General features: G+C 53.7%; 8 protein-coding genes and 1 non-coding gene across 9 annotated transcripts; 4 read left to right on the top strand and 5 right to left on the bottom strand.

Moving 5' to 3' along the window:
* Window positions 1–296: 296 nt before the first annotated feature.
* J4E90_008328 (uncharacterized protein) lies at window positions 297–1,520 on the bottom strand (the record flags this gene model as incomplete). Its single annotated transcript, XM_051437856.1, has 2 exons — window positions 297–1,282; window positions 1,331–1,520. 2 exons carry the CDS (start codon window positions 1,518–1,520, stop codon window positions 297–299), a joined length of 1,176 nt encoding a protein of 391 aa, XP_051288667.1.
* Window positions 1,521–1,953: 433 nt separating this feature from the next.
* J4E90_008327 lies at window positions 1,954–2,045 on the bottom strand. The gene has a single exon. It is a non-coding gene; the product is annotated as a tRNA-Glu (tRNA).
* A 633-nt stretch (window positions 2,046–2,678) lies between these two features.
* On the bottom strand, window positions 2,679–3,497 carry J4E90_008326 (uncharacterized protein; the record flags this gene model as incomplete). The annotated part of the gene is made up of 2 exons (XM_051437855.1): window positions 2,679–2,696; window positions 2,901–3,497. The coding sequence occupies 2 exons, from the start codon at window positions 3,495–3,497 to the stop codon at window positions 2,679–2,681; spliced, it is 615 nt and encodes a 204-aa protein (XP_051288666.1).
* A 2,639-nt stretch (window positions 3,498–6,136) lies between these two features.
* On the top strand, window positions 6,137–7,093 carry J4E90_008325 (uncharacterized protein; the record flags this gene model as incomplete). Its single annotated transcript, XM_051437854.1, has 1 exon — window positions 6,137–7,093. The coding sequence occupies one exon, from the start codon at window positions 6,137–6,139 to the stop codon at window positions 7,091–7,093; it is 957 nt and encodes a 318-aa protein (XP_051288665.1).
* A 1,574-nt stretch (window positions 7,094–8,667) lies between these two features.
* On the top strand, window positions 8,668–9,528 carry J4E90_008324 (uncharacterized protein; the record flags this gene model as incomplete). Its single annotated transcript, XM_051437853.1, has 1 exon — window positions 8,668–9,528. The coding sequence occupies one exon, from the start codon at window positions 8,668–8,670 to the stop codon at window positions 9,526–9,528; it is 861 nt and encodes a 286-aa protein (XP_051288664.1).
* A 1,810-nt stretch (window positions 9,529–11,338) lies between these two features.
* On the top strand, window positions 11,339–12,489 carry J4E90_008323 (uncharacterized protein; the record flags this gene model as incomplete). The annotated part of the gene is made up of 2 exons (XM_051437852.1): window positions 11,339–11,346; window positions 11,370–12,489. The coding sequence occupies 2 exons, from the start codon at window positions 11,339–11,341 to the stop codon at window positions 12,487–12,489; spliced, it is 1,128 nt and encodes a 375-aa protein (XP_051288663.1).
* A 1,827-nt stretch (window positions 12,490–14,316) lies between these two features.
* Window positions 14,317–15,205, bottom strand: J4E90_008322 (uncharacterized protein; the record flags this gene model as incomplete). Its single annotated transcript, XM_051437851.1, has 2 exons — window positions 14,317–14,957; window positions 15,013–15,205. 2 exons carry the CDS (start codon window positions 15,203–15,205, stop codon window positions 14,317–14,319), a joined length of 834 nt encoding a protein of 277 aa, XP_051288662.1.
* Window positions 15,206–15,647: 442 nt separating this feature from the next.
* Window positions 15,648–17,206, top strand: J4E90_008321 (uncharacterized protein; the record flags this gene model as incomplete). Its single annotated transcript, XM_051437850.1, has 2 exons — window positions 15,648–15,843; window positions 15,891–17,206. The coding sequence occupies 2 exons, from the start codon at window positions 15,648–15,650 to the stop codon at window positions 17,204–17,206; spliced, it is 1,512 nt and encodes a 503-aa protein (XP_051288661.1).
* Window positions 17,207–19,760: 2,554 nt separating this feature from the next.
* Window positions 19,761–20,839, bottom strand: J4E90_008320 (uncharacterized protein; the record flags this gene model as incomplete). Its single annotated transcript, XM_051437849.1, has 2 exons — window positions 19,761–20,667; window positions 20,724–20,839. The coding sequence occupies 2 exons, from the start codon at window positions 20,837–20,839 to the stop codon at window positions 19,761–19,763; spliced, it is 1,023 nt and encodes a 340-aa protein (XP_051288660.1).
* Between the last annotated feature and the right edge of the window lie 1,323 nt (window positions 20,840–22,162).

Below are 22,162 nucleotides of genomic sequence, written 5' to 3'. Positions count from 1 at the left end.
TGGTGTTTGCTGCAAAGCTTTGCGTTGTTCCTTTCAGTGGAAGAAGAGTCTTTTCGAAATCCTGTTGAATAGGGTCTCGGAGAAAGAAGCTCGGTGGCTTGCTGGCTATCATACCATGTAGAAGGTTCGCGGTGAAGGCGACTCGAATGTCGTCGGGTAGCTTCATCGTAGACAAAAGCGCCTGAAAGGTCATGGTCGGGACCTGACTGAACTCTTCCAAGATGTTGTCGCAGAGGTCATATATCCGGGTGAAGAGTTCCGGTAGCTCTGAGGCCACTTCGGCGAGCTGTTTGTTGTTAGTTGTCGTCGACTCCGACCAAAAAGGTACCTACGAGTGTTGTGAGACGCTGCCGCAGCTCGATCGCGTCCTGTCCGCCAAGGCGCTCTATGGCGTCGTGTACGTTCTTAATCCCTTTATCGCTGGTCTCCGAAGACGTGTCGTCGCCACTCTCATCCCCGCCGTCGTCCGATGCGTCCTGCATATCTTCGTCGCTACCATAATCCGCCAACTCCCCAGTCTCGAAGTCAACCTCACCCACTGGCTGGTCTTCATTTCTTTTACGTCTCGGCTCTGCTGTCTCCCTCTCCCAGACTTCCGGGTAGTCTTTGAGCGAGTCGGGTGTCGCCGTTGCGAGTACAGCTCTGATGATCCGGCGCCTCTTTGCGCGATTCATTGCTGTCTCGTCGCCGGTTATGTAGTGCCAGAGGAGACTCTGCTGGAGGGTTGTCTCGTCGCTCGCTCCCTCTTGGTTGCTTTGCTTGACGCAGACATCCCAATCGGCTTCGAGGAAGTCGAGCATGACCCTCAGCCACAGTTTCCACCGACTCCACCGTTTCTTGTGCTTTATCGCGCAGTTGAACGCCCACCCCACCGCATGCCAGAAGTCGTCTGCGCGATACCAGAGGCTCTTCTCGTTGGCAGCCTCGCCAGCTATTCGCTTGATGTCGCTGCTCAGCTGGGGTGATAAGCTTGCACTGGCCCTGTAGCTAGGCGCGCTCCTCCTGTTGCGTTCTCGTGGGAACATGAACGCTTTCCTGATAGTCGGGTATGCGGGGTCGTCTATCGTCGTGTGCACGCATTGCAGGTATCGCAGCGCGGCATTGGAGCCTTTGGCGGCGTCTCGCGATTGCGCTTTGGTGGTGAATCTGGGGTCGGCGACCATGGAGGAGGCGAATGCGATGTATGCCGGCGGTGCGAGAAAGCCTATGTATGGCTGCGCGGGTCTCGATATGCTCGTGCCCGCAGCGAGGAGGCTGTAGAGGAAGTCATAGCCGCTGGCGTCTGGAGTCAGTGTAAGCTTGGTATCGTGTGGCTAGTGGTGTCGCATACATTGGCCGCCCTCGAGGTAGGCTTTGGCATGGTTGGTGAGCTCGTAAGACGCTTGCTTGGTAGGCCGGCGTTGCTTGTGCCGTGGTCGTGCGCTCACAGCTTCGAGTGCAGCGGATCGCGCATGTCCATTGGTATGCGCGGAAGGGTTCGGCGTCTTGGAGCCAGAAGCTGGTGTTGCGAGTTTTGCCATGAACGCGATAGTATGTGCTGAGTTGCTAGTGTGGGGGAGTTGCTGCAAGGTCAGACGCGCCCGCGTCGAAGCGCGCTTTCACGTGGCAGGCGATAGCATCATTACACGGCCTCAGCGTCCGTCTCAAGCTGCCTTACAACGAATGTGAACTTCGAAAAAAAGAGCTGCAGGTCGCTCACAGCATACGCATGTGACTAGCTTGGATTTTGGACTGCGGGCAAAAAGAAGATGTTGGCAAAAAGAAGGTCTTCTTTTCCGATACCGAATCACCTGGGCAGCTGGCATCAGCGTCTATCTTGAGCTGCGGAAGGCGGAGATTCAAGCTTTACAACACATCTTAACAGAATACTACATGGAACGGAACATAGCCAGCGTCAGTCTATGAGGTGGGCGATAAGAGAAGGACCAAAAGAAAGGCAAAAAGATGATTTTCTTCCGGTACCGGGAATCGAACCCGGCTCTCGTCGGAAGCTGACACAATTGACTCATGAAAGCGACGGATGCTAGCCGATACACCATACCGGACTTTGATGGAATGTCATGAAAATTTATCATTTATATTGTCACAACAGATCAGCAGAGGGGTCATGAGGAACCAACTCCAACCGGGCTATGTGCCCACTCACAGACAGTTTTACCTTGGCATGCGCTAGATGCACTAGCAAGCTAATGTCCTAGTGTCTTAGAGGTAGGTCCACAAACACCGTCGCCGGCTGGCATACAATCATTCATTATGCCACAAGAGACAGTTAGATCAGACAGTCCTTTAGGTGGAGTTCCGTACATGGCACACAGTACGAGCAACATGTTGCGCAGCCTTCTTTCGGCTGACTCTAACGGTTGTCGGTTGAAGTGGCGTTCGCCGGAGGCTCGGTGCCCGCAGGTTTCGTCGGAGGGCTTAGCAAACTTCAGCGTTCCGCCCGCGATTAGAACCCAGCATCACCATCAGATGTCGCAATTATTCGTTGCGGGGTCGCGCACCACAACGCATCCAACAGTCTGCAACGGATCATTGCGGCACCTGGTGTCACCCCACTTCAACGAAGAATAGCACGCGTTCTCAGGTACCATAGGTCGATAATCTGCCCACACCAGGGGTCGGAGTAACTCATGTCGCATTGTGTGAGAAAATTTTTAAGGGTAGAAGTATACATTGCCTTAGAAACTATGCATTTGCTAATGTTCAATAGTATGTATACTGCGAACGGCAAACTCCGACACCAATTCGAGCCACCCGTGTCGTCCATACCTGTGTTCTCGCAATGTATCGTGCCGCAACATGAAATCCAGCGTCTGACCGTCGTTGGGAGTCTTTGTCGTGAAAGTTGGATAGTGTAGCTGCAAATGCAACATGGAGGTTGCGCAGCCTGATGGTGAGACGATATGGGATTCTAGCATGCCGCTTCGCCTCGCCTCTTCCTTCTTGAATGCTTGGAACAGCTCGGGCATATCGAAGCTATCCTGTCCGTACTCCAGGTCGTACACAGATTCTTCTAGGAACTCACGCGCCCCGTATGTCATCACGGCCAGAGCTTGCAGCACTTCTGCCCGTACTGCAGCGAGCCTGGCTTCCGAAGGAGAGTTCATGCATGCTGCGTTCTCAGAATCCATGTGCGTCGCCCATGCAGCTACTTCCTCTGAAGTCATGTCGTTGGTGTCGAGATAGTCACCGTCGTCGAGCAAAATCGCGCCATGCTCTCCACCAGCCCAAGTGTCCTTGACGTTATCTGTCCGGGTTACATCTTGCACCAGCATGACGCGGTCATCCTCGTCTACCCATACGTCCAACTGCTGGGTCGTGCTCGCGTCGTTGATGATGGCTGCTGCCTCGTTGGTGACATGTGTCTGACTGGTTGTTGCCTCCTTCCTGACGGTGATACCCTTGGGCAACGGGATTCTGGATTCTTGGCTCAAGTCGAACGCTGACTCGCTGATCGTGCTCGGGTCGCTCGTGGCGGCTGCTCCCTCATTGGCCATTGTGTTCTCACTGGCGGCTGCCTGCTTGCCGACGGCTGCATCCTAAAGTGGCAGAATCTTGGAGGCTCGACCCCAGGCGAAGGCTGCTTGCTTCGTCGGCCTAGTGTCCTTAGCTTTCGGTGCCCGCTTCCTACTGATAGTTAGCGGTTATCGGTAACGATCATAGGAAAGCGCATCTCACCTTTTCGGCTGTGGATCTTCTGCCAGCCGTACACCTCGTCCACTGAAAGACAGTGTGGCCTGTCTCTTTTGGTCGCTGGCGGTCGACATACCTCGGCGATCGAATCGAGACTTACCCGTGGACTGTAGGACGAAGATGCGAAGGACGAAGCTTGAGCACGACCGCACTTACCGTTATGCTGTTGATGTGACGCTATCTCTCTAGCAAGCAGGCGCGTTGGGGGCGTATCCTGTTGGAGCAGGACGCGGCTTCCCTTACTTGGGCGGGCACAGAATCTAGCAGGCGCGCGCTCTATTCTTGTTGGACAGCCTACCTGCTCTCTTATGATCCTTCTGTAGTGAGTTCGAACGACACGCTAAGTCGCGAAACTCATAGCAGTGTTGCGTCTAGCAGCAGAAGACTGGCATGTGGCCGCTCCCGAGCTACAGAAGTGAATGATGCGGTCGGCATTGGGTAGGGCTACGTGAGCCCGGGAGCTTGCACGTGTGTACGTGTAATAGCTGTTTCTTTCGGCCATATCTAGAGCGTAGTCTGGCACTTTGAGGGCGTTGAGGTTTGTGGAGACCTGGGGACAACAAGAGAAGCTGTCACGACGCCAGGGTGCACATACTACCTAGGCCTTAGCGCGACCTACATTTGTATGAGCGTTGGGTACATTAACTCAATTACCAACTTCCCTACATTATCTACACACCGACAGTGTATTTCGCTGTTTTTTCCTTGCACGTTGATTAGAGTCACGAACACTCTGGACACTACATAGGGTACGACTTCTCTACCTCTCGATCGGCCGAACTGAACTACATCATCACTGCTTTCGAAAACGGCGAAATGAGCGGTAACGTCGCTGGAAATTCTGGGGCAGGTCGCCCGCGCAAAGAGGTTCGTACACCCGCTCAAGAAGCGAATGCTGCACGATATCAACATTAACGTTGGGCTAACACCGAACGCAGCTAACTATATCGGAGCTTGTGGAGACTGCGAGCAAGTCCAGCGACACAACTACCGATACAATTCAAGAGATTAATCGGAAACTCTAGATTGTGAAAGGAGCCCTCGAGCGATTACAGAGCACTGTACTGAGCGCACGAGACCTGGCTTCGGACGCAAATGAGCAGCTGGCAGTATTGCTGGCTTCGAAAGAAGAAGCTGACCGAGTCAAGTGTGGACAGGAGATGGCTGACCTACTGTCTTGCTGCATCGATGATGGGCTTGAGGCCTTCAAGACGTTGAGGCTCCTGGAGAAGGAACTGGGTAACCGCCGTGGTCGGTAGGTCTGCTAAAAGGCATCTGACCTGGGACATCACTGATTACGCTGTGCGGCTTTGGATCATGGACTTTTCTGTGAATTTGAAAGCGCCAGGAGTATCAGTCCGTAGATAATGATGAATATCAAATTCTCCTTCTGACTTATTCGACTGAATGCATCGATATGTGATCAGCACGACGACCCCATTGTAGTCCCCTTCTTCAAATATATCATTCATTATCATCTGCTTCGCTGGCACTGTTTGTCTCTGGGAAGCGCTGACGTCCGTAGGGATGGGAACAAATCCAGGCACATCTTTGAACTTCTCGTTCAGCTCCTTTACCAAGCTCCTGATCGTGACTTCCGGGTTCGCAGGGTCAATCGGTGGGCACAGAACGTCGAACGCAGCTTCGACTTGTGCCTGGATCGTCTGGAGCATGTCAAGCCGCGCGCTGAACCACTTCTGCAACGTCTGAGTCAGTATCTGTTCTCCAACAACATACCTAGATATGCAGTTTTTTTCCTTCTTACGTCGAACAAGATCTTGAGCTCCTGGACCAACAGGCTGTCGTTGCCCGGCATAGCCCGTCTCACTTCGAACAATGCAGCGACTCCTTTAGCGACTTCTTTTCCAAGCCGCGCAACATTTTCCTCTTTGATCTCTAGGTTCGAGCGTGGATTTGCGGCTTGTTGGTCGATCGAAAGTGACACCACATGGTCTGCGACCGATTTCTGCGCTTCATCGTTGTTCGCCATCTCTGGAATTTGTGACTTGGGGGATTCGCTCGGTGGTAGGTCTGGTAGGATGTTCGGATGGGCGGAGGGAAGTGAACGGGCGTTGGGAGTGTAGTATCGGATATATGAGTAGGTAAAGGTGAGCTTTCAATTCGCCTGTAAAGGATCTGAAAGCGTGGCTCTAAAAGAATGCGAAGGCGCGTGTTGCAGAGTTGATGTAGACGCAGCAGCCTTGGCACTGAGTTGGTCACGGGATTGCAGGTAAAGGCAGGCTCCTGGGTCCAATGTGCTACCACGTGGCTAGCGTACCATTGTAAGGCTCAGTTAGACAGCCATAGTTGGGTCTGAAGACCTTAACCTAACCATCTCTCACTATCGAATCAAGGTAGCCCTGTCCAGGTGACACCTGTCGCGATTGGAACTTCCCGAGGCCAGCAACGGACAGCCCGATAATACACCGACAACGATACGAAGATGACAAAGCAACAAGAAACAGCAGAAGCAGCGCCCGCAAGGCCGACCTTTGTTCGAAGCGAGGGTGAACATCAGTCAACGCACGACGCAACGGTATTCTTTGTAGAGAAGGACGATACGAGCTACATGTTTCTCGGCTGGACAAGGGATACAGATGATTCCGAACGTCCGAAAGTCTACTACCGCTGCTACGGCAAGAAGGACAACTCAACAACATCCCGTCACTGCTCTTGGGATGTAGAAAACAAGAAATTCCTCGAAACTGCATTCACCCAAGTAGATGCTTGGGACGAGCATGTCGAACTCCCGGAAACCCTCAAATGCTTCCTTGAGAAGAAGTACGCCCGAAGGTTTCCCGACAATGCGCTCAAGCTCAAGCTCGAACGACCAACAGAGCTGAGCAAGCGCAAGTCCCACACGACTAGGAATTTGGAAGATTGCGACGCAGCTGATGAGGTGGACGCGAAGCGGCAAAGAACCAAGGAACCGAGTTCAGTCTCGCAGACGCCCGACAACAACGAACCTACAATCGAACGTTCGCCGCCGTCACTGTCGCTGAACGACACTCTCGAGCGTACGACCGAAGCTCGCCGACAGTCAAACGAACAGTGCGGCAAGCGACAGGATTGCCTCGATGAACGGAAGGCAGAGGTCGAACAAGAGCTGGCGTGGCTCGAACAAAGTTCGGAGGAGCTCGATCGAAAGGCGAAGCAGGCCGGACAGAAGGGGGAAGCCGACACTGACTACTGTCCTTGCCGCGTCTCACGTATGCCAGAAATACTCCGGCGACTTCGGGAACTGCAGCTTCCTGTGGGAGACGAAGAGCGTAGGGCGGTCGAGCCCCGTGCAAGGAGATTGAGCGAACTATCAGAAGCGCAAGCAAGAGATGTTAGGGCCATGAGACACTTTATTGAACGCCAACGACGGCTACTCTGTCCCACCGATGCTTCATCATGAGTGGATACGAACGGTCGATAGCGGAGGACGAAAAGTTTCCCGGCGAGCTTTTGATTTTTTGAACATCCATGGAGTTAGCCAAAAGTTATTTGATTAGTGTCTTGTTCTGCTTTACAGATACCGAGTTCTTGGAATCAACTACCAATTCTATACATGATCATACTTCAGATTGCGAAAACTGTCTGCCATTCATGACAAAGTGTCGTTCGCGAGGTGACTACAGACTATGCTGTCCTCTCGTCTACACTCTAAAACCAGCGCCAGCTGTATACAACGGGTTGTTATGAGTACGTCCAACAAGGCGGCGACCGTTAATTACCTCCCAGGTGCCGTTTTGTTGCCCTTTTAGTGGACTATTGCGGCGTTGTCGACGGCACTTCGGGTAGAATCACGAACGCTAGCTGCTAGGTCTCTGAGACAATGTCTACGCACCTCACATAAGTCTCGGAGCAACTTATTTCGGTGTCTAAGTCAAAGCGAAACCCTTGTTCCCAACTCTAGACAATATGTTGGGGCAACGCACACAGCCCTCCCTCTATAAATTGGCAACTAGCTTGTCAGAAATGAAGCAATCAACGACACATCAATCAGCGCCCAAGACGAACGACTGCTTTTCAACGCAGCCCAGTCCTCCAACACACCTGCACCAATGTCTCAACCAACCGCACTGCCTATAAGACCAAAGACCACATCAAAAGCCCTCCCACCATCAACCCTCCCCACCCTCCGCCAACACTTCCCCTCCCTCCCACCATGGGCCGTCTCCGCCTTCTCCGAGATCTACAACGCAGTCCACATCTTCAAGAACCCCCAACTCGCCGCAATAATCCCACAACGCCAACTCTCACCCGAAGCCCGCGCGTTGCTCAACATCGCCATCCTGCCCATGCCGGGCTACAAATACGGCCACGACAAAGGGCCGATGCTGGATTGTAGTGTAAGTATACGAGAGCTGTTCGATGATGAGAAGAGCTATGAGTATGGGAGGGAGCAGGTTGTGTTGGTGAGGTTGGGAAAGGAGTGTGAGAAGTTGTGGACGGGGAGATGGGATGAGGGTGGGATGGAGGGATGGACGGGGGATGTTGTCTTGGATCGATAGTTTGGGATGGTGTCTCGGGTAGCATTCGTCGCTTTCATGATTGATGCGGTCTTGCGTTGTTTCGACATGGTCTTGCGGTTGACGGTGATGCAATAAATGATATGCACATGTATTGCTTGCCGCTGTTTCACTGTCGAGTGCACGTTCTTTTGAGATCGTGCGAAAGTTACTGCGATACCAGCAAAGTCAAGTCATACGGTGGTCATTTGTAGAGCTAAGCGCCAGATTCGCGTCTTTCATATATCCAAGCTTGATCTGATAAGATCAGTGTATACAAGTGACTAATTACTCACGCGACGAGCAGTGTTGGCAGGAGCTACCCCTCATGCATCCCTGTCGCTTCCCGAAGTCATCCCTCTTCCGGACAAGCCTGGGCGCAAGAACTCCACGTCCATGAACACTTGGTGCTGAGCTCCTCAGGTAAATAACAGTGGGAGGTGTCGACCGCGATAATTTCAGTAATACAACTGCCGCAATGGCCGCGTCACAGCAAAGCCTAGACCACCTAATCCTCTTCGTCCCCGCCAACCCAACAACGCAACTGCCCGAAGTCCCTCCATTCTTCTCGGACAACTTCACACTCACCCCAGGAGGCTTCCACGCTGACGGCGCGACATCGAATATCTTGATTCTCCTCACAGATGGGTGCTACATCGAACTCATCTCCTTTGTCAACCCCTCCCTCGCACCTGAGCATTGGTGGGGCCCCGACGCCAACTTCGTAGGCTGGAAGGACTGGTGCCTGACCAACTCGCTTTCGCCCGAGAAGAACTACGAGGCGGTGATAGAAAGTCACTCAAAACTGATCAAGGGTGGGAGAAAGAGGGCTGATGGAGTCGATGTAGCTTGGGCTGTCACCTTCCCCAAGGGAGAGAAAGGTGGACAAAGTGTTAGGGGCAGGGTGCCATTCTTCTGTCACGATATTACTCCTCGGGGTGTCCGCGTTCCAATCGACGATTCGAAAACGACTCATCCGTGCGGCGCGATTGGGGTCAGCCGACTTACTATCATCGTGCGCGACCAGGCCCTGCTAGATGAGACTAGAAAAACCTACGACGCCGTCATCGGTAGTGCTGGTGAAAAGGTTGATGGAGGATTTGAATTCAAGCTCAGGCGCGTGCATGAAGTGGAGACTCGTGACACCGGTGCAAAGATCATACTGCGCTTGCCAAAGAACGAGGAGGAGCAGGAACGCGTTAAAGATAGGGGATTCTGGTATGGCGACGTAGTCCTGGTAACAGACGCGAAGGCCGGAAAGTTTGGAGGCTCCGCGGAGAGGCTGGATAGTGGAGAAAGAGGTGGCGGGGTTGGCGGGGTGTGGCTCGAGCATGCCTGAGCGGACGGCGGTGGATATAAGAGTGGATTATCAAGGGATCAGTGGGACCGAGATTGAGGCTGAACTATAATCAGTCGTGTTTCGTATTTCTTGCTTGCGAAAGTACATGTGCTGGATGGCCTTCGGAACACGACCCTTGGTCTGGGGTGGCGACCTGTGCTATAGCAAGGGATGCACCTGCAGGCCGGCGAAATGAAACCATACTTGCACACACCCGTGGTACTACTGTGCTACGTTGGCACAAAGCGCAGATCGAAGTGGTTATATCGCGCAGAAGCGCCATGGGCTTGTTCCTAGCCATGCAAGACTATATTCGCATTCGCAGTCGAGAGGATTTATGGATGTGTAAAGCTAAAGGTTGCATGTGCCTTAGCGGCGCTAGGCCACAACCGGGCAACCGAGGGACAACCCAAATTTGGCAGCTGCGATGATTGGCGGGTGCTGTCCGGTGGTTTGAGATGACTTGATCCACAAAAGATCGGGTTTTATCCTTAGGTAGAAGATGGTGATGCGCGTGTTTGTTTAAGACATGGCTTACTAACAAGGTGCAGTCTAGGAGATACAACATATGCTGTCCGGTCACGATAAGGTTATACAGCATAGTGCATGACTCGGGTCGTTTGTCGGAGTAGAAATGGACGAGACGAGGAGGACGAGGAGGAGGACGATCTGGAGGCGTTGATACGGCAAAAGAAAACACACCAGCGCCCCAATCTTGGGTTCCTCGCTTGCAGGGTGCGAGATGTTTAGAGCGAGAGCAGTAATTCTTCTCGGCGGAACTCGAATCGAAATTTTGAGGTTGGCGGGGCTAGCTCGGACCACTGATAGCGGGCACGTGTCCCAAGGTTTGCTTTTGTGCTAAGGTGACAAAGTGAAGTGCCGGCAGGATCGCATTCGAGGCAAATTCCATGTCGACCTGTCTGGTCGCGCATGGGAAATTGACGTGATGCAGTGTGCGAGTGGGCAGCGACGGCGGGATGCCGCTGAACGGCGGAGGGGACGACCGGCAGAGGGGCCCGAGGGCTAGCGCCTGCGGATCTGGACCGACGTCTGCCCAGCTGGAGTCAACGTCGACGCCGTCAGTCCCTCTGCCCGCGCCCGTGGTCGAGGTATTCACTATACGGGGCGTGGCGGAACCTTCGTCTCGACACTCGCCCCGTGGCGCGCCCCTGCAATGGCGGCGCACGCAGCAGAACCAGGGCAAATGCGCGGGCACGATGAGTATTGGCCCTGCGGACTTGTGCACCGAAGCCAATCACTAGGAAGGCGCTCCCGCCAAGGCGCAGCGTTCATCCCCAATCTTTGATTCCCATGACGCAGGCGGTTATTTTCATAAACACGATGCGAGATGCGCTGAGATGATTCTTGTTTCCTTACCACGCAGCGTGAGTTTTCGCGAGCGGCCCGATGCAAGACGACAGGCGACCTGGACCCCCTCCGGCTGGTCACCCCTCGGCCGGTCCCTACGGGTCGCAGTTCAAGGTCGCCATTCCACGCTTACCACCCCGACGCGCCCCGCCACCCACCACGCCCAAGTCGCGCCAGAGGGACAGAGTCCAGCGGGCATGTCGCAACTGTCACAAGCGGAGTGCGTTGCCATTGTCTTTTCCAACATCATTCACTGTCTCACGACTATCTAACACACGCTAGAGATCAAGTGTAGCGGCGGCCTCCCCCGCTGCAACTACTGCGACAAGACCGACAAGACATGTGTATACGAGCGCCCCAGGAAAGACCGTCTGGCGACGTCAGTTGAACGACCTGATTCCAAGTTCTGAAATTGACTCCACCAGTGCCAAAGACCGCAACCATGCCCTCGTCTCCGTCCTCAAAGACCTCAGCTTGCGCGTCAGCGACGATGACCGACGTCGAATTGAAGATGCCCTTCAGGATGTGAGTACAGGACCTGCCAGCCCGGATGCCACTGCTCAAACTAATACCACCAAGTCAGATGACGAGGTCGGGTCGCCCGTCTCCATATCCTCTTCTTCGCGAGCATCCGCCCCTCAGCCATTCTCTCAGCACTCGCGCATGCACCCCTTTGCCCCATCCTCTAGCTATGTGCCGCTCGGAGCAGAAACCTCGCCTACGTCGGATCAGTCGCCTCTTCCCCGCATGGACGGTATTGTCCCGGAAGACTCTGGTGACGAAGACGGTGGCGAACTGCCCAGTGTAGTCGAAGCAGGCTTCTTGGGCCAGATCTCCGAAGTACAGTGGCTACAGACGCTCAGGAGCAGAGTACAAGCGCTCGATACCGTTCTGCTTGGCCCACCTGACACCACTGCGCCACTCTCTCAGCCACCCTCGCCTACTTTCACTGCCTCACCCACCTCCCTTGCCGCAACCCCGCTCGAACAGATCGCGCTCACCAACTACTATCTCGACGAAGAAGGTATAAAACTCACAGACTGTGGGAATCCCTTTGAGCTGCCACCCGAGCATACTGCAGCACTGCTATTCCAGTGCTTCACCCAGACCATCCAAAGCTCCTTTCCCATCCTCCCCCCAACTATTGAGCACCAGCTGCTCCAATACTATACCTTGGTTCGGAACGGGCAGGCTATACATTGCCCGGAGAAATGGTTTGCGCTAGTCAACCTCGTCTTTGCCATAGGCGCCAAGTTTTCACATCTCGTCCAGGCCGACTGGAGAGCTGATGAACTGGATCACATCGTCTACTTGTGCCGTGCCTTTCAATTGCTTAGTATGAATGACACAATCGTTGTCCTAACGACTCCGGATCTGCTCACAACGCAGGCAAGTCTGAGCCGCGGATTCTGTTTGACTATGCTAAACATTTTAGGCTGCTGGACTCTTTGCGATTTACTACATGACTGCTGGCCATTTGAATCGGTAAGTATGCGCAATATCTTTGCTCGTGACTACCTAGTCTATCCTTTCTTCGTCCCTTGCTTCCAATCGATGTGCTTGCATGCTGATACTGTATCAGGGCTTGGGTAATGGTAGGCATGGCGATGCGATCGGCTTTCTCGCTCGGCCTTCACGTGCAACAAGATGATCAATCTGTCTCTGCCGCCCGAAGGCAGAGTATGGTTTGCACCTGGTGGAGTTTACATGCCCTGGAGAGCATGCTCAGTTCGATTACCGGTCGACCGAGCATTATACCCAACGAAGACATCACAACTCCACTGCCCAGTGCCGTGAATAGCGATCAGACCCAAAGCGTACCTGTGCCCAGTCTCGACTTTCTCGATGCCGATATCCACCTGAATCTCCTGACCCAGCAAATCATCTCCAACCTCTACACACAGCGTAGATCTGCGCCATCATGGGACTACCTCCAACAAATGACTATATCTCTATGCGAACACCTTGACAAGTGGGCATTTGAATACATTCCCCAAGTTCAGTCAGAAGAACGGAACTCAGCTCGCATGCAACAACGCGACGTCTTCTTGCTCAAACTTCAGTACTACCGACTGAAGGTTCTGACGACTCGTCCCTCACTGCGCCGTATTGAACGCTGTTTCCAAGCCGGAACCGATGACTTCAATTCGCTCGATCAGTCTGTGGCAGAGTCGTGCGTACAAGCGGCACGAGATGTGGCATCGCTGTTGGCAAACGAGCCTAATGTCAGGAGTCTATATGAAAAAGGGCCTTGGTGGACAATTGTCCACAACAGTATGTTAAAACCTCAAATTCCCGTCTCAACTACTGACACATCACTACAGTCATGCAAGCTCTCGCCGTCCTCATGATAGCCATATCCTGTCCCGATCACTTCCGCGACACACACCAAGCGTCTGTGCACAGCACACGGCAACTCGTCACCTCACTCCGCAGCATGTGCGACACAAACATGCTGGCTTCCCGCGCCTACCAGGTCGTATATTCGATAGTCAAGACGTCAAAACCGTACGTCTGGGCCGACATAGCAGATGCCTTCCCGGATGAGGTCATCATGGTGCTGCAACAGCCAGCACCAGCAAAGGTGGATCCACAGTATCTGCCATGGCCGGACAACGACCAACCATCCGAAGCTCTTTTCCGCTACGAGATGGATAATTTCGGCAACTACCATTTCCACATGTTATGAGGACGGGGGATTACCTTTCGCGACAAATCACTGCAGCACCGACTGCACACAAAATGATGCGATTGGTGGTGGACCCGGGAGACTATTCTTACCCTTGCGGCATCGGTATCCGATTTGACGCTAGCGGCCGCTGTATCGTACCTTAACGGGATCCCCACCTCGTCATCAACGGGGCCAAAAGTTGGAAACAGGACAAGCTCGCATTCTGGATCACTGCCGGCTAAAAACGGGGCAACTGGACGAACAGAATCGGATCAAACGGCCACGTTGTAACTCTCTGCCGGTTGAACCCCAACACTCTTCGCTACCGCAACATGACTTACGCGTGTTATACCCAAATACTATTTCGAACAGCGATGCTAGATGAAGGAAAGATGTTGTATGATAGCACCAGCATTCGCTTGCGCGTGCCACATTATCGACTCGCGTCGTGACGACGACTTTGCAGGACTAGGAAGAGGTGAACTACCCAAGTACATAGTATGTCGTTCACGGAACAGTAATAGCAGGATAGTAATAAAAAGCAGTATTGGTTCATGACCAATGCATCTCCTCTGATGCAACAACGGGGAATTTTCACATGGAGGCATACTGACAATGTTCACGTGACAGTTGTTTCATGCTGTAGGGATGCACTAGCAGGAGACTTCCTAGGTAAACCCCTATAGTCTAGCCCCATTGCATTACTTCAGTCTTGCTAAAATCCAACAGGGCAAATCCAGCACAGAATCTCAAGATAGTCTGGCAGGTCTCAAGCCAGCTCCTCCCGCGGCATCTCCCATCTTCTCAGTATCAATCTCTCCAATGACGCTCTTCAGCAACTCGGGCACAATCTGCGCCGCATCGCCTTGGAAGAACCAGTCCCCATCGTACAATCCTCCCGCGGGAACATCATTGGCGTCCATGTTGATAATGGCAACCCTCGCCCCCTTGCTGCGCGCAAGATCCACATAACCGGCAGCAGGATATACCTTCGCACTCGTCCCAATGACCATGATGAGATCGATATCCTCTTCGTCCTCGATAAACGCGTCGACGTCCTCCATAACCTTCTTAGGCAGTATTTCGCCAAACCAGACTACACCCGGACGTAGCAGGCCGTTCTTGCATTCAGGGCAGTGGGGGAGGTGCTTGTAGTCGAGTTCTGGGATCTCGACATTGATATCTGAGATGTCTAGTTCGCGGGCGGCAAGGGCAGCGTTTGTGGTTGGGTCGGATTCGTCGGTGGGGATGGCGAGAGCGGGCACGATGGGGTCGGTGTAGTTGTTCCGCTCTGAGTAGTTGCAGAAGAAATCTGAGCACTTGAGGTCGAAGAGAGAGCCGTGTAGGAGTTTGAGTTGGTCGGCGGGGTGTTGGGCGCGCGGTGATAGGCCTGGGAGTGGTGGTGTTAGCTATGCGACTGCTAGGGGTCTGAGGCGTAGGCTTACCATCAACGTTCTGGCTCAGCGTGATAAATTGCTCCTTCTTCTTCGCCAATTCGGCAAGGGCGTAGTGGGCGGGGTTGGGCTTGGCTTTGAGTGCCATGTGCCGTCGGTAGCTGTAGAATTGCCACACGAGTCCTGGATCGCGCTCAAAGGCCTGGGGAGTTGCTAGTGATGTCGCGTCATGCGTCCTCCACATGCCTCCCGCACCTCGAAAAGTCGGTAGTCCAGAAGATGCTGATAGGCCCGCACCGAGGAGCGCGAGGATACGCGTCGACTTGCTCAAGTGTTGCTGGAAGCTCTCGAGGTCCTTGGGCGGAACGACGCTGGAATGGGTGGCCGACGAGGCCATTCTGCGGATGATGTTGGGCAGCGTCACGGTGGAGGTGATCTTCTTCGCAGACTGGGCGTGCGAAGAGGAGGAAGATAAGAGGCCGGGCGTGTCATGTGTGCGTTCTCTGTCCGACAGGCAGAAACGGGGGCCTGGAGGTGTTTGCGGGGAGGGGGGGAAGCTGCGGCGGTAGTGGCACCTGCAAGGTACGTCAGGCTCCCCCACCAGCGGCCTAGCGCCCACCAGGCCGGGAAACCGATGCCTCTTCCGCCGGAGCTTGATTCGCCCGAGCCAACCTCCGCCAACGACCATGACTTTTGCGACAAGATGGCTGCGACCGGCTGCACGCGTGCCATACCGGTGCGATGCTGCGAAACGCGTCGGGCGGGTGCAGCCCAGAGTCGGCGGCACGAGGGCGTATGCGGCCGCTGCTGTGCCCGCCGCTGAACTCCGGTTTGGCCAACCGCTCCATGAGACGCATCCACACCTACTCAAGGCTGGGGAAGGTGATGACCGCCCGAGCAACGTCTTACCCTCTACTAACATGCTGTAGTCACCCCCGGTATCACGGCACTCGAGTACCACCAACGCCGCGCCGCCCTCGCCAAAGAACTGCCCCCAAACTCGACCGCCATCCTCGCTGCCAACGACCTGAAATATGCGTCCGGCGCCGTCTTCTACAAGTTCCACCAGGACCCAGATTTCCTGTACCTGACAGGGTTCAGAGAGCAGGATGCCGTGGCCGTAATAGAGAAACACGGAGATGGAGAGCACACATTCCACCTATACGTCCGGCCCAAGGACCCCAAGGTGGAAGCCTGGGAGGGCCCACGATCAGGCGTTGAGGCCGCGGAAGACGTCTTCAACGCCGACGTGAGCGGCAGCATCGAAGATCTACCGCGGCTGCTTCCCGAGATAGTCAACCGCGCGCAAGCCATATACACCGACCTCCCCCAATCCCGCGTATCCAAAAACCTGCTCTCACGCTACCTCGCTGGCGCCGAGCCCTCACGTACAGGCGGCATATTCAACGTCTTCCGCGACGCATCCGCAAGCGTACGACCTCTTCGCCCGCTCGTCAACGAACTTCGCCTTATCAAATCCGAAGCCGAAATCACAAACATGCGCCGCGCAGGCCAGCATTCCGGCCGCGCCATCACAGACGCAATGCGGCAATCGTTCACTACGGAAAAAGACCTCGACTCTTTCCTCGACTACTGGTTCAAGCAAGATAACTGCGACGGCCCAGCATACGTCCCCGTCGTAGCCGGCGGCATCAACGCAAACACCATCCACTACGTCTCCAACGACATGCTGCTCAACCCCAAAGAACTCGTCCTCGTCGACGCGGGCGCCCAGTACGGCGGTTACGTCACGGATATAACACGCACATGGCCTGTATCCGGCAAGTTCAGCCCCGCCCAACGCGATCTCTACACGCTCCTACTCGCGGTACAAAGATCCTGCATTTCGCTCTGCCGCACAGATTCAAACTTCACCCTCGACAAACTACACCATACAGCTTCCAACTCGCTGGCTGCTGGTCTGAAGGATCTAGGCTTCGACATGGATGCCGATGCTATTCAAACGCTCTTTCCACATCACGTGGGCCACTACGTTGGTCTCGATGTACACGACTCGCCTGGTCTGAGCCGAAGTAGGAAGTTTGAAAAAGGCATGTGTGTCACTGTTGAGCCCGGTATCTACGTCCCCAATGAAGAGCGCTGGCCCAAATGGGCGCGCGGCATAGGCATGAGGATTGAAGACAGCGTTTGCGTGGATGACGAGAGTCCTTATGTCCTCACCACCGAGGCGGTCAAGGAAGTCGTCGATATAGAGGCGTTGAGGGGGACGGAGACGAAGTTGTAAATGGGAATCGTGATATCCGCTTTTGCCTTTTGTGATGAAACGTGCTTGCCATTGCTTGATGTAGTCCTGTGGTAGAGATAGCTACAGCAGCTCATCTGAAGATGAGTCTGCTCACCAGCACAGAACATGGTCAAATAGTCGGAGCTAATCGCACCAACCCCTTCATCGCAGTTCTCACCAATCACGCACAGCAGAATCGCACTAGCGGCCCGCTCCAGGTTTTCCCCACCAGAGCAGCGAACAGCAAACCTACGCATCAACTCGCGGAGCTTAGCTCCAATGAAAACACCATCTTTGGCACAATCCCACCTCGAACCTACAGGTTTCAAGTGTCAATGAGCATCGCCGCAGTACTGTAGCGCAGCAACATGGGCGTCAACCTTAGCTACGTACACCAACACCGCTATCACGTCATTGACGAATCAGACCTTGGTCTTTTCAAAGTTGCATATTGATCAAGCCATGATTGAGCTGTAACAGCCATCAGCAGCCAGCCTACGTAATTCAGGTGAGGGCCTGGTCTGGTACAAACGCATAACCCACGAAAACACATCACCAGTATCCAGAGATGGCATTCCACGAATACAAAGCTCTAGCGGAACGTCACATCAGGCTTCTCAAGCTACCGGAGACTTCTCAGTGTGAGGAACTTCTCATCCTCGTGGAAGTATCACTGGATGCGCCGCCTCCATACGAAACGATCTCCTATGTATGGGGCGAGCAAGATAAATCCTTTGTCTTGGACTTGGGCTCGGGGAAGTCGGTCCTCACCACGCCAACATTGCGCACTACACTTACGCAAATTCGTCCTCATTGTCAAACAGGCTATCTATGGGTTGATCAGGTACGGCAATGTTCTACGAAACAGACAGAGGTGTCTTACTAACTCTATCGTGACACTCATAGTTATGTGTCGACCAAAGAAGCATCCCCGACCGCAACCAGCAAGTATCTCTCATGGGAGAGATATACAGCAAATGTCAACGCGTACTAATCTGGCTCGGGCAAGAGACACCCTCACCCAAATACATGTCCTACTACCTAGGCTCCCTCCTCCCTCCCGCAATCCAACAAAAAACCAAACACACACCCACATCAGCCTCCCATCTATCACAACCCGGCCCCCAGTCCTTTGTTCGAAACCTCCTAGCCCTACCATGGTTTACCCGAGCTTGGGTAGTCCAAGAAGCAGTCTTACCCACCCTCGCTTCCTGCTTCCTCGGCGCATTCACGTTCTCCATAGAAGATTTATGGGCCGTTGTAGTCCACTTTCGTAGTGCGGAACGGTATCTCACACGGAGGGATTATGTCAACTTACGCCAGCTACCGGGGTATTTGGTGCTGAACGAGATTATGCGATTGCGGATGCAGGCGCGGTATCAGCGCGGTCCTAGCCCCAACGAGTCGACGTGTTTCTACCACTCACTTTCTGTCTTAGCGCCGAGATCCAGGACGTCGAGTCGACATGATATTATCTTCGCTTTCTTAGGATTGCAGCGAGATCGGCGGGTTAAGATTCTGCCGGACTACGACATGGAATGGGACGTCGTACCTTGCGTAGCCACCAAATCCATCATCGAAGCTACAGCCAGTTTGAACCTATTCGGACTGCTGCACCGGAAAGACGAAGAAGCGAGTCGGTGGCCAGTTCTGGCGTCTTGGGTGCCAGATTGGTCGAGGACGGCCGAGGCGGAACCGTTGGTTTTTCCGAGGAGTTGGATTTACTTTGATGCTTCTGCTGGGAGACGGCATGAGGTGAAGACGGTGAAGGACCTTGACGCATCGCATCTGGTGGTTACGGGAAAGATTATTGGTGAGGTGGCGCACACGCTTGCGTTTACAAAAGGCCTTGCTGAGCCGCTCACGAACCGTCATGGATGGGACGTTTGCTCTTACCTCAACTTGCCATATCTACACTATCTGTTGAGACAGATGTGGCGACAGAAGACGACTGCCCCGTCAATGGAGCGTTTGCTGAAAGTTATCCTAGCCGACGGTTCCTTCACACTAAACCAGAAGCTAAGAGAGCACTGCAGCGAAGGTCTACCAGCTTCTGATATAGACGAGCTAGTTTCAACGTACTTGGCGACTGAAAACGCTCCAAAGGAGCGCGATGTTGTCACAATGGGTCGGTCCAAGAACGCTGATGATCTAGGGAAACGAGCGACCAGACTTCGCGATCATGCTCGCGTAGCTTGGGGCCGACAGATTATCGTAATGCGCGACTGGAGACTTGGGCTTGCACATCGTTCGGTCTGCGAGGGCGACTTGATGTGCATCGTCCACGGTTCGAAAGTGCCTCTTGTGCTCCGTCGTCTTACTAACGGTTATTATCGCTTGATGGGCCAGTGCTACTTTGAAGGCGCTATGCGCGGCGAGGAAGTAAACTGGGATGAGGCGAGTGCAGATAAATTCGTACTTGTGTAAGCGGCGCTGCTGGTAGTGTTCATTTTGTTGGTACTTCTCCTAGACAATCTTAAGACAATAAATCATTAATTGGGTGATGTATTATTTATTAAGTATGCACACGAAGTGTTCTAATCAACTAGTAACGCTAGTAAGTGTAGCAAAGGAGTTTACCCTGAGTATCCAAAAGATCCCTCAACTTGACAGTCGGCGCCAACTTACCCAGACCAACCTCAAAGTCCAGAGTAACGTTCTTGCCACTGTAGTCGAAAGGAATGATCGGGCCACCTACCTGGTGAAGGCGGTTCTTCAAGTCCTTCTGCTGCCACATGGAGAAGATGTGGTCGATGTTGCCGTGGTGGAGGTAGAACACTGGTTCACCGGGGCTGTTGTTCGCATCACCAGCCTGTCCCAATGCACCGCCAACACCGAAGTGACCACTGCCGTGGATGTTAGGTACCGCAAAGGTAGCCTCGCCCTCGACTGCACGGGCAAAGCCAGTGTAGTCCTTCGAAGCCATGACCTTATCGACGAGCTTTTGGTCGGCCCAGACGTTGATGAGGGTAGGGACGAAATCGCGCTTCAGGCAGTGAGGTTCCGGGAAGTTGACCATGAACTTGTCGGGTGTGAAAGGTCCGTTGGTGACGCATCCACCACCTGTTCCACCTTCAACACCAAAGGGGTTCGTCTCGGGTGTGGGGTCGACCTTGACGCCGTTACCGCCGAAGCCGGTATCTGGCTGCCAGATCTCAGAGTCGAAGATGCGTGTCGATGTGGGGTTTTGAGGCTCCGCATCCGCAGACCAGTCCCAGTAGGGTTGGCCGCCGGTGAAGCCGCATTCTTCCCGCAGAGCCTTCTCGTAGGTCGCGACGAAGTAGCGGTGCCAAAGTGTAAAGTGACCGACCCAGTGGATGTCGGGTGTTTGGCTGCTGTGGACGGCTTGGAAGTCGTCGAAACGGTTGATAGCGCCCTCGATGCCGGAGATGGCTGGCTTTGACGCTAAGCACAATACCGCGTCGATGTATGCCTTTTTCTGTGGGATTGACAGCTGCTTCCTAATAGGCAGGTGGTCAGTATAGTTTCAGAAGAGTTTCTGATGGGTTAAACTTACCATTCGTAGCGCTTGATGGGGTTCTTGCAAGTCTTGGCCGCAGGTGCAGGAAGAGCCGCTGCTACTGCCGACGAAGCGAGGCAGAGCGAAGAGATGAGGACATTGATCTTGACCATATTTGCGGTTGAAGTTGAAATGCGCAGCTATGTGTTTCAGATTGTTCGAAGGCGGAGTCTTGAGGTCCCTGAAGACTTGTAAAGATGGTGGGCGTCAAGCTTTATGTGCGGCTCATTGTAGGCCTTATCACACGGATTTTACCCGTGCAAGACCCATCGAGAGGCATGATCGCTATCAAAATTAGAGCAAAGGGCAGTGAGTGGCGAACGGACGTGAGCATTGGGAATAGAAACGGGACGTTGGACCCTACGCTGTGGGATTTGGGGCGATGTCCGGGACCTGGAAAATTCCTGTATGCATGGCGATTCAGGAGACATGCAGCCGCGCCGCATGCAAGGAAAAGTTGGATGTGTACCTGCTAATCAAATGTTACATGCGTTAGTGTGCGGCGCAGAGATCTGCGTAGCCATCGAGTTAACCAAATACCTTGCTGTACGTATGCCATTGCAGGCTACAACTGTTCAAGCTCGTCTTTGCATGGGATGCTCTTGTTGTAAATCCCCATGGCTTTTCAGCGTCCCTTGAGCCTAAGGAAATGTCCCGAGCGGAAGACGTAGCGTGGCTAGTGCATGTTCTGTGAAATGTAAGCTACCGAGAGCTTGGACGGCTCGTATTCCTCCCATGTGGCGCTTAACCGGAGCCAATTGGTTCGGAGGCGCTCTACACGGGAAGCCCTTATTGACGTTCTTCCTTTGAATTCACCCATGCGCGCCCACGGTCTACTACCTAGATGTGATGGCATGGCCAGACCAGTTTAAAGCGGAAACGCACGTTCTGTGTTTGCCGAAGCATTGAAGAATACAACAATTTCGGATGATTGTGGCCGGTGGGCCGGTCTGGATATTCCTGTAGGATTTACCTTGCATAGCCAAGAGGTCGTTACCGAGATAGCTAAGATGGATGCGTGTTTTCTTCCCTCATCCTTTCGGTCCTGTCGTGTTGGCGGTAACATGGGATTCTTCGAGTTTGGAACAAAGCAGCTGACAGGAGACGTATTGTTTCTATCGGTGTTTTGCTCCCCAACGCGTGTCTTTGCTCAAGCAGCAAAGTTGTTGCGATGAGGTATGTGGGCTAGGGACGGGTGAACCCCCGGGTCGGTTTGGCCCGCCTCCGCGCTGCGGCACAATCAACGTCTGAGTCGTGTGTTTAACGATCGCATTGATTGGAAGGACTCCAACATGTCCAGGTGTTCTTGTTGGCGATTGACGGGAAAAAATAGGGTCAATGGTGGCGAACGGGATTAGATGCTGGGAATAGAAGGCACGGCTCGGAGCTGCTGCAGAGCCCTGGTCTCGGTGACAACGGAGCGTTCCTTCGTCCCA

The sequence above is a fragment of the Alternaria incomplexa genome (genome assembly GCF_024043165.1).
Source record: "Alternaria incomplexa strain BMP 0042 chromosome Unknown scaffold_12, whole genome shotgun sequence".
Lineage (NCBI taxonomy): Eukaryota > Fungi > Ascomycota > Dothideomycetes > Pleosporales > Pleosporaceae > Alternaria > Alternaria incomplexa.
The sequence above is the reverse complement of the archived record's forward strand: the minus strand, read 5'-3'. Positions and strand labels throughout refer to the sequence as shown.